Here is a 13829-nt window from a genome sequence, read left to right as displayed (position 1 = left end):
ACATCATCTCTCTTAATTCGCGGGTCAGAGAGGAAATGATGATCATCCTCACTTTGGGATACTCTAGGAGCCTTGGAGTGGAGAACGTGTGCCTCAAAATCGCACAGCTGGTGGAAATGGCCGAGGCGGGATTCGAACCCATGTCTCATTTCGAACCGTGCCCACCCCCGGTTTCCACAGAAACAGGCACCAGGTGTCTCCATAGCAACCCCTCCGAGGAGGTGTCCCGCGACCTGGTGCGCATGCCCGTGTGGTGACGTCATCACGCAGCGGCGCCTCACGTAGTCGCCTCGCCGGCGCCGGAAGTGAGCAGTGCGGCGCCGGAAGCAGCCAGCAGAAGAGGCCTCGAGGAAGAGACGGTGGCATGGGACAGTCGGGGCGGGTGAGGCGCGGCGGCCAGGAAAGCGGGCAGCGCGGGCGGGGTCCCGGCGGTGGCCGCAGTGCTCACCTCTCGCCTCTCGCCCCCGCAGTCCCGGCACCAGAAGCGGGCGCGCGCCCAGGCGCACCTCCGCAACCTCGAGGCCTATGCCGCACAGCCGCACTCTTTCGTGTTCCCTCGGGGCCGCGCGGGTCGCAGCGTCCGACAGCTCAGCCTGGACTTGCGGCGGGTCATGGAGCCGCTCACCGCCACCCGCCTGCAGGTCTGCATCGCCCAGCCCACCTCCACCCGCCGTGGGCCCCGTCGTCTGCGGGGGTGGCTCCATTCTCGAAACCGCGCGAGGCCTCAGTCTCCCTGGCTGGAGAAAGGAACCCTTATGGGGACCACCGTGGCTGCCTCTCAGGGTTTTGAGTGGCAGCAGCGAGGGCGAGCAGATGAACCGCACCCAGCTTGGCTGGGCGCCTAGGGCTGGTGGTTAAGAGGGGACTCTGGAATCAGCAAAGCTGGCTTCTCTCAAAGGCCTCCATCAAGTTACTTCACCAGTCTGGGCCTCAGTTGGTCGTCGAGGGACAGAGGCAGTGCTCAAGATTCAAGTCTGACTGGCTCTAGAGGCCAAGAGCATTCCACTCTCTCCTCCCCCCTTCTTCCGAGGGTTAAATGCAAGAAAGGGCATAACAGCTTAGGCGTATAGGCTTTGTTCAATAAGGGGATATCAGTGATCATCCCTTTTTCTTTTTGCCGTTTCCAGATTCGAAAGAAAAACTCTCTGAAAGATTGTGTGGCAGTGGCTGGGCCCCTTGGGGTCACACACTTCCTGATCTTGAGCAAAACGGAGACCAGTGTCTACTTTGTGAGTGGACGCTCTCACCGGTCACTCCCCCACCCCCTCCTCCTCCCCCAGCTCTCATGATGACCCCTTGTGCCTCTGAGCTGCCGTGATTCTGGCTTCAAAGTAAACGCTCTGAAGAGATGGGCAGAGGTGCCCATTCCCCCTGCTCCCTAGTTGGACACCTCGACCCTCACTGATCCTTTTTTTCTGTAGAAGCTGATGCGCCTCCCGGGAGGCCCTACCTTAACCTTCCAGATCCACAAGGTAAGGACTAGAGGTGGTATGAGGCCTCCGAGGGGTGGGAGCTGGGTTTGGGGATTGCCCCAGCCACGTGTGCTTGGCGGTCACCCACTCGTCACCCTGTCCTGCAGTACACCTTGGTGCGTGATGTGGTTTCTTCGCTGCGACGTCACCGGATGCACGAGCAGCAGTTTGCCCACCCTCCTCTCCTGGTGCTCAACAGCTTTGGCCCCCACGGCATGCATGTGAAGCTCATGGCCACCATGTTCCAGAACCTGTTCCCCTCCATCAACGTGCACAAGGTGGGCTGGGCCAGCCGTGGTGGCAGGCGGTGGGGCAGGCCACAGTTACCACGCAAGGCCCTGGGGTTGACTGCTCAGTCCTCCCCTCCTAGCATTGAGGCTGAGAGCTCCGGGTTCTGAGGTCGAATCCCACTCAGAACGTTCTAGGACACTGGGCAAGAGGCTTCCCCCATGATCTGCCATCCCATCTGGCAGGTGGAAAACGATGCCCATAGTGCTTTATTTCCTAAATGCGTGTTGAGTGCTGGTCTAAGTAGAGTAGCGTGTATCGTGGCTCCATCTTACAGAGGGGGAAACTGAGGCTGACAGAGGTGAAGTCACTAGTCTCAGATCAGATACGAGGGACAAGAAGGCAGGACCAGATTTTTAAAATCTGTCTGGCTGCAGAGCCCCTGCTTCTAATCCCTGGCACCAGTGGATCTCAAGTTAGCCTTGTTAGATGCCAGTCACCAGGAAGTCCGGTGTCGACGGCCTCAGTGGGCCTCGGAACCAGGATTTCTAGCCAACGTCCAGGTAGCCCATGGACACCAATTGCAGCCCCATCCGTCCCTGCAGTGCTGTCAGCACTCTGTGCCCTTTTACTGTGAGGTTTCAGGAGTGCAGTCATAGCCGAGGCCTGGCATGGGCTCCAGCATACAGTGGGGCCTGGGTGCAGCTCACGTGGTGCCATGCCTTCTCTTCTCTCCCTTCCAGGTGAACCTGAACACCATCAAGCGCTGTCTTCTCATCAACTACAACCCTGAGTCCCAGGAGCTGGATTTCCGCCATTAGTGAGTCCGGGGTGGGCTGGCGGGTGTGGCCCCGCTCTGCGGCTGATGACGGCACTGCTACTGAGCCTCTGTGATTGCTTAGTCCCAAAGTACACGCTCTGATGGACCAGGGAAAGGGTTGGTGGGGGGTGGAGCTCACCGGCGACCCCATGGCTCCTGACCCCCGTTCTCCCTCACTCTGACCCCTGCAGTAGCATCAGAGTTGTCCCTGTGGGTGCAAGTCGTGGGATGAAGAAACTTCTTCAGGAGAAGTTCCCCAACATGAGTCGCTTGCAGGACGTCAGTGAGCTGTTGGCCACGTGAGGAGGGCTCAGGGTGGGGGCGAGGGGCCACCGCACGCCAGCGGGCCCCAGAGCCGTCACAGGAGCCTGGGATCCCCTGCTGAGCCCCGTGTGTGCCCCGCACAGGGGCGCAGGGCTGTCCGAGAGTGAAGCGGAGCCAGACGGTGAGCACAATATCACGGAGCTGCCCCAGGCCGTGGCAGGGCGCGGCAACATGCGGGCCCAACAGAGCGCCGTTCGGCTCACCGAGGTGAGGCCCAGCCCGGGGCAGGCCCTGTGGCTTCCGCCAGCCTCGAGGAGGGACTGACACCCCCTCCCCCAACCCCCTCCCCCATTCCTCCAGATCGGGCCTCGGATGACACTGCAGCTCATCAAGATCCAGGAGGGTGTAGGAGAAGGGAACGTGCTGTTCCACAGTTTTGGTAAGGATGGGGCTGGAGGGGCAGCAGGGTCTGAGGCCTGATCGAAGGTGGGTCTCAAGGTGCTGGGGGGCTCACCTGGATCTTGGTGAAGGCCTCAGTGGCTGTCTCTTCCCATTTAGTGCACAAAACAGAGGAGGAACTGCAGGCCATCCTGGCAGCCAAGGAGGAGAAGCTGCAGCTCAAGGCCCAGAGGCAGGACCAGCAGGCCCAGAACGTTCAACGCAAGCGAGAGCAGCGAGAGGCCCACAAGTGTGTGGTCACCAGGCGGATGAGTCGGGGTCCTGGGCACAGGCTGCCACGTTGACCAATGTTCCTCCTCTAGGAAGAAGAGCCTGGCGGGCATGAAGCGGGCACAGGCAGAGGCTGATGGGGACAGCGATGCAGAGGATCCCGGGGCCCCTCCAGAGGCAGAGGGGGTCAGCCAGCAAGAGGAAGAGGAGGATGAGGCCGAGTATTTCCGCCAGGCTGTGGGCGAGGAGCCTGATGAGGGTGTGTGGCAGGCAGGGGTCAGTGTAGCTGGGCACCATGGCCTTGTCTTTCCCTGTGCCCTGGTGGTCCTGACACAGTCTCTTCCCACAGACATGTTCCCAAAGGCAGCCAAGTGCAGGCGGCCTGCCGGGCCCCCAGGCAAGAAGCGACGGGTAAAGGAACGGAAGCCAGACCGAGTCAGTGACCGGAGGCCTCCAAAGGCCAAGGGCAGACACCCGGAGGCCCAGGCCAAGGTGGGACCCAGAGGGGCTGCCCGGGACCACAGGCGAGGCCGACCGAAGAGAGTAGCTTGAGGCCAAGCCCGGGTGGCAGGTGGAATGCCCCAGATTGGGGCCTGAGAAATGCTGCCCTGGGCTCCCCACCTCCTGGGCCTCCACGTGCAGCCCTCGGTTTCCTTTCATAAAGGAGAACTGTTTTCCTAACCTCCCTCTCTAATAAACTGATTTCTCATGAGTCTTAGTCTGCGCTTGAAATGGGGGGCCTGGTTTCTGCCCAAAACCCGGGCCCATTTCACCGACCCTGGGCAGTGGAAGTGCAGGGCCTTGTTTCACAGGCAAGGGTGACGGGCGGATTTGACCCTGCTTTGGCGCCTTGGGGTCCTGGGCCCCTCCCGCAGCCTACCAAGGGCCCCCGCGAGCAGATGGGCCAGCTCTGGAGGATCGGGTGTCATGAGGAAGGAAACGGGGGGGGGGGGGGGGGAGTGAGGCGTGTCCCCAGACCCACTCTGCAGGCTGAAGGAGGTGCTGCTGGGAAGGGGAGGGGCCAGCAGCGCTGCTGGTAGCTCAGCAAAGGACCGTGTGCAGCACAGCACACGGGCTGCAGACGTAGAGGCAGGCCATGCGGGCCACGGCCACCACCGCCTCAGGTGAGGAGCCGGCACTGCTGGGTCGGTTGAGCCAGGCACACATCCAGTGCCATGGGGGTGGAGGCGGCCGGCTCCTGGAAGGCAGAGGGGAGAAGGGTTAAGAATCACGTCTGGACCGACTTCCTCCCAGGGCGGAGGGATGGGATAGGAAGGCAGAAGTGAGAGTGGGGTAGCTGGCAGGGTCAGGGAAGGGGTACATGCACCTCAGAGCTGGCCAGCCTGCTGGACTAACTGGAGACAGGCCAATTCTCAGGTTGGAAAGGTGGGGTGTGTGAAGGATCAACTGCAGAGCTCAGCTTTCCCCCACACTGCTCAGTCCCAGGTGCTGTTCTGGGCACTGGGAAGCCAGTAGCAGGGCACTGCCCCACCCTCAGGAGGGAACATTCTGGGTATTTTTCTTACAGTGATCAGATGGAGATACAAGCTGTGGCAAAAAAATAAGCAGGGTAGGGGACCAAGGGTGCAGTCACGTTAGGGTGGTCTCAGGTCCTCTCTCAGGACCAGACCAGGAGGAGGTGAGTAGGACAGCCTTAAGGACGCCTGTTGCCCGTGACTCAGTGCAAAGGCCCTGAGGCAGGCTGTGCCTTAAGGAACAGCCAGGACACTATGGTCACAGGGAGCTAGGAGTGGGAAATGAGAAGAGCCAGTGGGGTGAGAGGGATAGCTCCTGCAGGGCCCTTTGCGAAAAGGTGAGTGCTGGCTTTTCCTCCATGTGAGGAGGAAGCCGGAAGCCGGGGAGGGCTGGGAGGATAGGGATGTGACCTGTCTCAGGTGCCCTTTGGAGGCTGTGAGAGAACAGATGGGTGAGGGCCAGAGCAGGGAGACCCAAGTGGAGCCAACAGATAGATCGTGGGGGCTGGACTTGGGTGACACTAAGGCGGTGACAGACTGACAGATGGGACTTGGAGTTGTGTAGTGGGGTGGGACACTCCCCTGGGCTCCCTCTCCTCCACCCCAGGCCCCGATGGCTCTGGGTGGTCACTGCCAGGTTACACGCGTCCCTGGTTCTTTTTCTTTATTTGGCTGCGTTGGGTCTTCGTTGCTGTGCGCGGGGGGTTTCTCTAGTTGTGGGAAGTGGGGGCCACTCTTCGTTGCGGTGCGTGGGCTTCTCATTGCGGTGGCTTCTCTTGTTGCAGAGTGCGGGCTCTAAGTGCCCAGGCTTCAGTAGCTGTGGCTTTCGGACTACTGAGCGTGCGCTCAGTAGTTGTGGTGCACAGGCTTAGTTGCTCCGCGGCATGTGGGATCTCCCTGGACCAGGGCTCGAACTCGTGTCCCCTGCGTTGGCAGGTGTTTTCTTAACCACTGCGCCACCAGGGAAGCCCGCGTCCCTGGTTCTTGCTCCAGCTGGCTCTTGATGGTGCGGGACACAGAGAGAGCCTGAATGAAGGACTCTGTGCTTCTAACCTCTCTGGGTCTCTGGGCCTCTTCGTACAGATAGATTCCCTCTGTATGAAGGAGCTGTGGTTGGCCCCCGCTCCTGGGTGTGGAAAAGTACTCAGTGGAAGTATGCCCCGCAAAGGGGTCCTGGCACACAGTCGGTGTGGGTGCCACAGTGTTCCCGACTCTGAAGGCGGCGGGAGCCACGGTCAGGGACAGGGCTGATGCAGCAATGCTCTCTGCCCCAGGTCCCACACACTGCCCAGCCAACTTCTCGGCGGCTGCTGACCACATCCTCAGCGGCTTCCAGGAAGACTTTCTGTGGCCCATGCTGGTGGCTGTGTTTCTGGTGGCCTTGGCTGGCAACAGCCTGGCCCTGTACCGCTTCTGCACCCAGGAGCATCGCCCTTGGCACCCAGCCGTGATCTTCTCAGCCCAGCTGGCAGTCAGCGACCTGCTCTACGCCCTGACGCTGCCCCCGCTGGCCGCCTACTACTACCCACCCAAACACTGGAGCTACGGGGAGGCTGCCTGCCGCCTGGAGCGCTTCCTCTTCACCTGCAACCTGCTGGGCAGCGTCATCTTCATCACCTGCATCAGCCTCAACCGCTACCTGGGCATCGCCCACCCCTTCTTCACCCACAGCCAACTGCGGCCCAAGCACGCCTGGGCTATCAGTGCTGCCGGCTGGGCACTGGCGGCCCTGCTGGCCGCACCCATGCTCAGCTTCTCCCACCTGAGTGGGCCACAGGAGGAAGGCAAGTGCACCGTGGACAGGCCTGATGCCTGCATCAAGTGCCTGGGGACAGCGGATGACAACCAGCTTGAGGCCTACAGGGTCTACAGCCTGGCGCTTGTGGCACTGGGCTGCGGCCTGCCACTGCTGCTCAGCCTGGTGGCCTACAGCGCCCTCGGGCAGGCCGTGCAGCAGAGCCACGGCATGACGGCGGCCAACAAGCTGCGCGTGATGGCGCTGGTGGCCAGTGGCATTGCCCTCTACGCTAGTTCCTATGTGCCCTACTACGTCACGGGGGTGCTCAACGTGCATGCCCGGCGGCGCTGGAGAGCCCTCTGCCCAGGCTTTGCAAGCGTGGCCCAGGCTAAGGCGGCGTTGGGCTGGAGGACGTACGTGGCCCACCAGGTAACACGGGGCCTAGTTCCCCTGGCCATCTGCATACACCCGCTGCTCTACATGGCTGTGGTGCCCAGCCTGGACTGCTGCCGCCGATGCTGCCCTGGCTGCAGGCAGGGGCGGGCCCCAGAGAACACGGAGTGCTCCGGCCAAGCCGTGCCCCTCAATGTCACAGCCACCCCCAAAACCTCGGGGCCCCAGTCCCGAGTTGAGCCCATGACCTAGCCCATCTTCAGCCCCCTCCTCATCACGAGACACCGGGACCCAGCAGCAGAATGGAGGCTGAGAGCACAGCAGGCCCCTGGCTCTGATCCCCCGAGAGGCCCTGAGCCAAAACTTCCTCCCCAAAGAAAGGCCTGTATAGGGACCAGGGAGCGCCCAAGCCAGAGCAGCAGGAATTGCCACCCGCAGCAGTAACCCCGGGCAGGGCCAGGGAGCAAACCCACAACGGGGGAAGGGGGGAGGGGGCCTGGCCCCGCCCACCACAGTGTGAGTGCCATCTGCGAATAAATGGAACAGCACAGGGTGATGGAGACCTTTTATTGCCCTCGGAGCCCCCTGCTTCCGGAGGCTGCCCTCGGTCGCTGAAGGATCCCGGGGCTGGGGGCCCAGCAGCAGCAGCCGGCTTAGTTGGTTGACGGCCTAGAGAGGGAAACACGAGGTGGCTGAGGATGGGAAGTATAGGGGCTTCAGACCCCTAAGGAAATCCCAAGAGCAGCCCCTACACCCACACCACAGGGAACTCAACGGGGATGAGGGGGACGGGGCAGGACGAGACCGGGTGGCGGCGCAGAGCACACGACGAGCCGGACCGGTGGGAAGCAGCTGGCCCCGCCGCGCATGGGCTGTGCGCCCCTCCGTGAGAGGAGGAGGATAGTAAATGACCTGCGCCCCAGGACAGCCTTTGTGGCTGTTAACCTGGCCTGGGGCCTGCAGTCAGCCCGAGCGTCTGTGGGCCGCGACGCCGTGGGGGGCAGGGGAAGGCAGGGGTCTCACTTGGCCCACTCGACGTTGAGGATGAGGTGGTCGTAGCCGAAGCCGGACACCCCGGCAATGGCGCGAGCGGCGTCCTCGCGGCGGTGGAAGCTGATGAAGGCAAAGCCCTGGGGGAGGGGGTGGGGTCAGGGACGCTCAAGGCACAGCTGGGACCGATGGAGGACCCCTCCCCGCCCCCCGGCCGCCAGCCCACCTTGGACTGGCCGGTGGTCTTGTCCTTTGCCAGGTAGATGCGGGAGATGGAGCCGAAGGGCCGGAAGAGCTCCTGCAGGTCGGTCTCACGAGTGTCCTCGGACAGGTTGGTGACGCGGATGGTGGCGTTGTCGTCGGCTGGGCAGGCGAGAGGCATCTGTAAGGGGCCGGCCCCGCCCGCGGGATAATCACAGGGTGCAGGGAGGTGCCCGCCCGCCGGCCCGGTGCCAGGGTGCCCTCGCCACCTCACCTCTGCGGTTGGGCTGCATGGATTCCCCGCGGCGGCTGGCTCCATCCCGCAGGCTCGGAGGCACATACTTCCCCGTCTTGTTCTGAGTGGCCTGCACAGGCTCCAGCTCTGGAGACCAAAAGCAAGGCCCAGTCAGGCCTCCCCAGGCACAGACCTGCCCCAGGATGCTGGCGGCTCCAGCCACGGCCCTGCCCAAGCACCATCTGTCAAACCACAGGTGATCGGTTGATTCCTTCAAGGCCTTGTGGTCACAACAACTTAAAGGTCACGTGCAGGAAGCTGACACCACCTCAACACCCTGCCGGTGGCACAGGAAGAGCAAGAGAACCCACAGGGGTTGACGGCAACGTCCAGCCTCACAACACATGGGAAGACAGGTACACAGGGTTAAGGACAGCCCCCAGGTACCTGCCCCCGGGCAGGTGACAAGTGGCTGCTCACCTGGGTGAGTCTGCTCCTCGGTGTGGGCGTGCAAACACAGCGCACTCGAGTCAGGAAACTCACAGACACATCCGGGGAACAACCGTCTCCCCACCACTCACGGTGTATGTAGTCACACACGCGGCCGTGCCCACGAGCGGCTCTCACAGCCCCCAGTGAGGAGAGACAGGTGACATCACCAGCAGTCAGAGCACCCACCTGCCAGTCTCTCTCACACAAACAAACGTGGCCTGTGGTCACAGCCTTGCAGTGCAGACACTGTTGTGTGGGAGACGACAGCCGCCAGCAGTGGCGGTCCTGTTCAGATGCCAGGTGACGACCCACGACTCTCCCAGAGGCGCACACAATCCCCGTCCTCCACCCCACAGCCTGCCAGCCGCATCCCCGGGCCCTGGCACCTCCGGGCAGCTTCTCCTTCTCGCCAGTGGACAGGCCCAGCTGCTCGGCCAGCTCCTTCTGCATGGGCCCCAGCGTGTCCTTGTAGGGGCAGCGGGTGGTCCAGTGGTCACCCTTGCAGATTCGGCAGGACACGATCTTCTGGCCCTTGAGCTTGTTCATCGGGTCCTCCTCTTCCTGGCAGTTCAGATCCTGGCGGGGCAGGTCGGAGCAACTCAGACTGGGCTGGCACAGCCCCAACACCACCACCACCCTGGCCACTGGCCCCCAGCCTCTTGGCCCACTTACCTCTTTGCTGGTGATGAATGTCATGGATACATCATCGCTGACGGTGGTGGTGGCCACATTGGGCCCTGGTGGGTCAAACTCTGAGTTCCCAAACTTCTTCCAGTTCTGAGCTCAGGGCGGGATAGGGGACAGGTCAGGGCAAGGACAAATGGGACCCCCTCCGCTGGCACCCTAGACTTACAAGCGCCACCTCCAGGGTGTCTTGGCCTTGAACCCCACTCACCACCCTCCCCAAATTCTCCTCAAGGCAGTGGTGATGACAGTTCCTGTTCCCTGAGTGCCTGCCGGGCCCTAGCTTCATGCCAGCTCCAGGAGGCAAGGGCAGCTCTCAGCCCCATGCTCCAGATGAGAGAACTGAGGCTCAGCGGGGCAACGGCTCCACAGCCAACAGCTCCTGGTGGGGGCCATGCGGGTGGCGGACCAGCTCCCACCATGGAGTGATGCTCAGGGGTGTGCAGGGTCACCCAGACTTCCAGGGGCCTTGAGCTAATTAAACAACCTGAACCTCAACTTCCTCCCCTATAAAAAAGGGACCACAATGCTCCCCACACCTCCCCAGAACGCTACGGGGACTGAATGAGAAAATACTTCCTGCAAAGCACCTGGGTCTAACACAGAGAAAGTACGCAGATAATTGTGCCAAATGTATTTATTGCTATCACTTCTTCAGCCGTGACAGCCACCTGAGGAGAAGGCTTGGCTCTGTTCCTCCTGGTAGACAACCTAAGAGGAGTAAAAATCAACCCCACCCACTGCTGCACCTGCTGGACTTTTCAGGGCCCCCATAGACTGCAAACAGGCCTCAGTTCTGCTGCAGTAAAACAAGTACAAACAGTTAAACCCCACTTCTAAAAATAAAGGTACCGGGGAAAAGGATTCCTATTTTTCTCTGAGTCAGCCCTGGAGGCGCCCCCAAGACGGGGAGAAGGGTCTTACCTTCCTCCCTTTTTTTTTTTTTTTTTTTTAAATTCTTTTCTTTTTTTGGCCACACTACGCACGGCATGCAGGATCTTAGTTCCCCGACTGGGAATCGAACCCATGCCTCCTGCAGTGGAGGCGCAGATCCCTAACCACCGGACCGCCAGGGAAGTCCTTACCTTCCTCCTTGCCACAGCCTTTGAGGCCTTCCGGGTCTCAATTCTGAAGGTGCGAACAATCTGTAGACAGAAGGGGAGACGTTTGGGCTTCCTGCTTCTCAAGGTTCCTGGGGCCAGGGAATCTTCCTTATCAATGCACCCAACACACATCATTCTCTCCTTGTCCAAGTGCCCCCAAGCAAAGGGCACCCACCTCTTCCCCAGCCTCACCTTGAACTTCTTGCCATCCTCATCTATCTTGTACTCAGTCAGTGTCTTGATGTTTCCATTGATGACCTCCCTGGGAGGCGGCAGTGGAGCTGGGAGAGGGAAAGACACAAGAGGAACTGAGCCCTGGGGAATGGGGACTAGGCAGGAAGGCAGCTGGGGAGAAGAGGCAGCCCAGGGATGGAGAGGAGTCTGTCACTCACCTCCCGGCAATAGTTCAGGCTCTGGGCTGGTATCCCCGGTGGCCAGAGGGATCCCCTTGAGGAGCTCGCTGGTGACACATTTGTCTGTGAAAGGGAGTGCAGGGAACAGATGGAGGGGCAGGGGCTCCCACACCGAAATGGAGGGAACTTTGGGATGATGTCCGCACCAAGAGTTGAGAAAGGAGGGACCAAGGGCAGACGACTGGCCAGGAAGTGTCCTGGGATAGCCGTCCGGGGACACGATGCTAGCTGTAGTAACTTCCAGCAATGGCAAGCATAGGGGATCCCTGGCACCCGGGCGCTAGTACAAAGGCAGGAGGGAGGCTGTTACAACTTCCTCCCCGGAGAAGGGGAGCAGCTGTGCTGGTACCAAGGATTTGGGCGGTGGCATGGGAGGGAGAGGAACTGGCTGGTGAACATCTGGAATTGAAGATAGGCGGGCCCGGATAAAGATGGCGCGGGGCAGGGGCTGGCCGTGAGATGCAGGGTCAGACGGCGGTGCCAGGGTGGGGGATTGGAACAGGCAGCAGTGACGGCCTGGAGGGATGGCTGTGGTGATCCGGGGCGACAGGGCAGACTCACCGTCCTCTCCCTCCTCTTCCACCTGGTCGGCCCAACTGGGCTTCGAACTGCGAGGAGAAGTTTGCCAGGAGGAGGGCTGGGTGAGGCGAGGCCCGGCTCCCGCGGCCTCGGCGCGCCCAGGCTTCATAATACCCCCTAGAACGCCCAGTCCGCCTCCCAAGCCTCCCTCCATGACCCCAGACTCACTCAAAGTCTCCGGTCGGCATTGAAACGCCTTCTCCACGCAGCCCAAGCCTGGGCCAAAGACCGGAAGTGAGAGGAGCACGAGACTTCCGATTCCGCTGCCTAGAGCCGCCCGACCGCAGTGCCCCACAGCGCCTCCCTACGGACGGAGGTAGAGGCGCCGGCTGTGTGAGAGGCTGGGCGCTGGTACCCTGCTAGGTAGCTAAATAGAAGCGCATCTCATCTACGTTTTTTAAACAAAGCTCAGTTATTGAGCTTTCACTGTTTGCAGGAACTGTGGGGAGAAATTATTATTTCCATTTTGCAGCTGAAGAAACCAAGGCTGGTCTTCCTTGTCTGGAAAGAGCTTTCCTGATTCAAATGATCAAGATGTCAAGTGGCCCCCTCAACCATTCTTCCTCCTTTGGTAACTTTTTTTTTTTTTAGCCGCGCCGCGGAGCTTACAGGATCTTAGTTTCCCAACCAGGGATCAAACCCGGGTCCCCTGAAGTGGAAGCGCGGAGTCCTAACCACTGGACCACCAAGGAATTCACAGTAACATTCTTGGCTCCCTGAAATGATCTTTTCCACTTCCTTGTTTACTGTCCAGCTCTCCCTCTAGAGCATGCATTCTCAATGGGAGTGATATGGCTCCCAAGGCGGCCAAAACTAATTCTTGGGTGGCAAAAACAAAACAAAACAAAAAAACCTTAGACATGACAATGGCTTGTGGCCCTCCAAAGCCAACCGTCCCTGACAAAATCTTATTCCTAAACATTTAATTTCTGTTGTTAGGGAGAAATTAAATGGAATTAGATTAAAACTGATTTAAATTAAAGATAATTCCATTTTTCTCCTATAGAGAGGCAATCGTGAAAAAAATAGGAAAAACTGCTGTAGACTGCTGCAGAAAGCAGACATTTGCCTGCTTCATTCATCTCTGGGTCCCCAGCACCCACCGGGTGTCTGAACTTAGTGCTCAATTAATGGGCATTTGGGATGGGGTAGGAACCATATTATAAAGGACTTTTTAAGCTAGACTAAAGAACATAGGCTCTTTATCCTGCAGGCTGCGGGGTGTAGGTGAGGTCACTGACATGGTTTGAGTGGTGACCCAATGTGACCAGATTTTCTTGTGAGAAAGGTTATTCTGGAAGCCTGCAGAGGATAGAGTGGAAAAGAATAAATTAGCAGGAGTCCAGGAAGGAGGCTGGGAAAGTAAGTAAATAAAGAGGATGGTTGGGAATTCCCTGGCATGCAGTGGTTAGGACTTCAAGCTTCCATTGAAGAGGTCACAGGTTCGATCCCTAGTTGGAGAACTAAGATCCCGCAAGCCATGCAGCGCCACCAAAAAAAAAAAAGACAGACAGAAAGAGAGTGTCCACAGAGAAGAAACTATTATAAAGTTTGTACAGAGAGCCTATAAACATTTGTGCAAACTCACTCAAGTTTACTCCAAGGAATGCAAAATCCAAACAATGTAGCAGATGGGCAAAACTGTAAAAAATTTATCTTACCCAATGGTAGCAAAGATGTAGAGAAAAAGACACTCCCACACTTTGTTATTACATGAAATTATGCAAACTCTTTGGATGGAATATTGACAACATCTGCTAAAAATTAAATGCACATATGTATTTTCCTTTGAACTAGCTAATAATCCAACCAGTGAGAAAAACTTGTAAATGTATGCAAAGATGTGAGAATAAGCTATCTGGGCAGTATTGTTTATGATAACAAAAACTAGCACTGCCTATCTGTCCGTTCATGGGACTGGTTAAATAGATTAAGACATGCTATGCTGTAATCTATTAAATGCTATGCAGTCTTTAAGGAAGTAGATCCCTTTGTGGTCATGTTAAAAAATATATCTGGGGCTTCCCTGGTGGCGCAGTGGTTGAGAGTCCGCCTGCCGATGCAGGGGACGCG

The 13829-nt window shown here is 59.0% G+C and overlaps 2 protein-coding genes and 2 non-coding genes across 5 annotated transcripts; 3 read left to right on the top strand and 1 right to left on the bottom strand.

Annotated features, from left to right (window-relative positions):
• Window positions 1-315: 315 nt before the first annotated feature.
• On the top strand, window positions 316-7341 carry P2RY11 (purinergic receptor P2Y11). Of its 2 annotated transcripts, XM_007104313.3 has the most exons (14): window positions 316-382; window positions 471-641; window positions 1128-1229; window positions 1422-1472; window positions 1580-1750; window positions 2444-2520; window positions 2712-2819; window positions 2928-3051; window positions 3145-3223; window positions 3343-3472; window positions 3546-3712; window positions 3803-3864; window positions 5202-5223; window positions 6203-7341. In XM_007104313.3, exons 1-14 carry the CDS (start codon window positions 365-367, stop codon window positions 7309-7311), a joined length of 2391 nt encoding a protein of 796 aa, XP_007104375.2. In that variant the 5' UTR covers window positions 316-364; the 3' UTR covers window positions 7312-7341. The 2 variants fall into 2 exon arrangements, with proteins under 2 accessions (XP_007104375.2, XP_007104399.2); XM_007104337.3 differs by lacking the exons at window positions 316-382; window positions 471-641; window positions 1128-1229; ... (8 more) ...; window positions 3803-3864; window positions 5202-5223 and adding an exon at window positions 4550-4577.
• Window positions 1274-1359, top strand: LOC112067673 (small nucleolar RNA SNORD105). Its single transcript, XR_002893408.1, has one exon. It is a non-coding gene; the product is annotated as a small nucleolar RNA SNORD105 (small nucleolar RNA).
• Window positions 2553-2632, top strand: LOC112067676 (small nucleolar RNA U105B). Its single transcript, XR_002893411.1, has one exon. It is a non-coding gene; the product is annotated as a small nucleolar RNA U105B (small nucleolar RNA).
• A 271-nt stretch (window positions 7342-7612) lies between the features above and the next one.
• EIF3G (eukaryotic translation initiation factor 3 subunit G) lies at window positions 7613-12007 on the bottom strand. The gene is made up of 11 exons (XM_007104308.3): window positions 11925-12007; window positions 11739-11785; window positions 11157-11240; window positions 10957-11045; window positions 10747-10806; window positions 9650-9754; window positions 9364-9553; window positions 8525-8632; window positions 8276-8412; window positions 8083-8189; window positions 7613-7728 (listed from the first exon to the last, which is right to left on the bottom strand). Exons 1-11 carry the CDS (start codon window positions 11942-11944, stop codon window positions 7713-7715), a joined length of 963 nt encoding a protein of 320 aa, XP_007104370.1. The 5' UTR covers window positions 11945-12007; the 3' UTR covers window positions 7613-7712.
• Between the last annotated feature and the right edge of the window lie 1822 nt (window positions 12008-13829).

The sequence above is a fragment of the Physeter macrocephalus genome, chromosome 2 (assembly GCF_002837175.3).
Source record: "Physeter macrocephalus isolate SW-GA chromosome 2, ASM283717v5, whole genome shotgun sequence".
Lineage (NCBI taxonomy): Eukaryota > Metazoa > Chordata > Mammalia > Artiodactyla > Physeteridae > Physeter > Physeter macrocephalus.
This window is presented reverse-complemented; position numbering and strand designations above follow the sequence as displayed.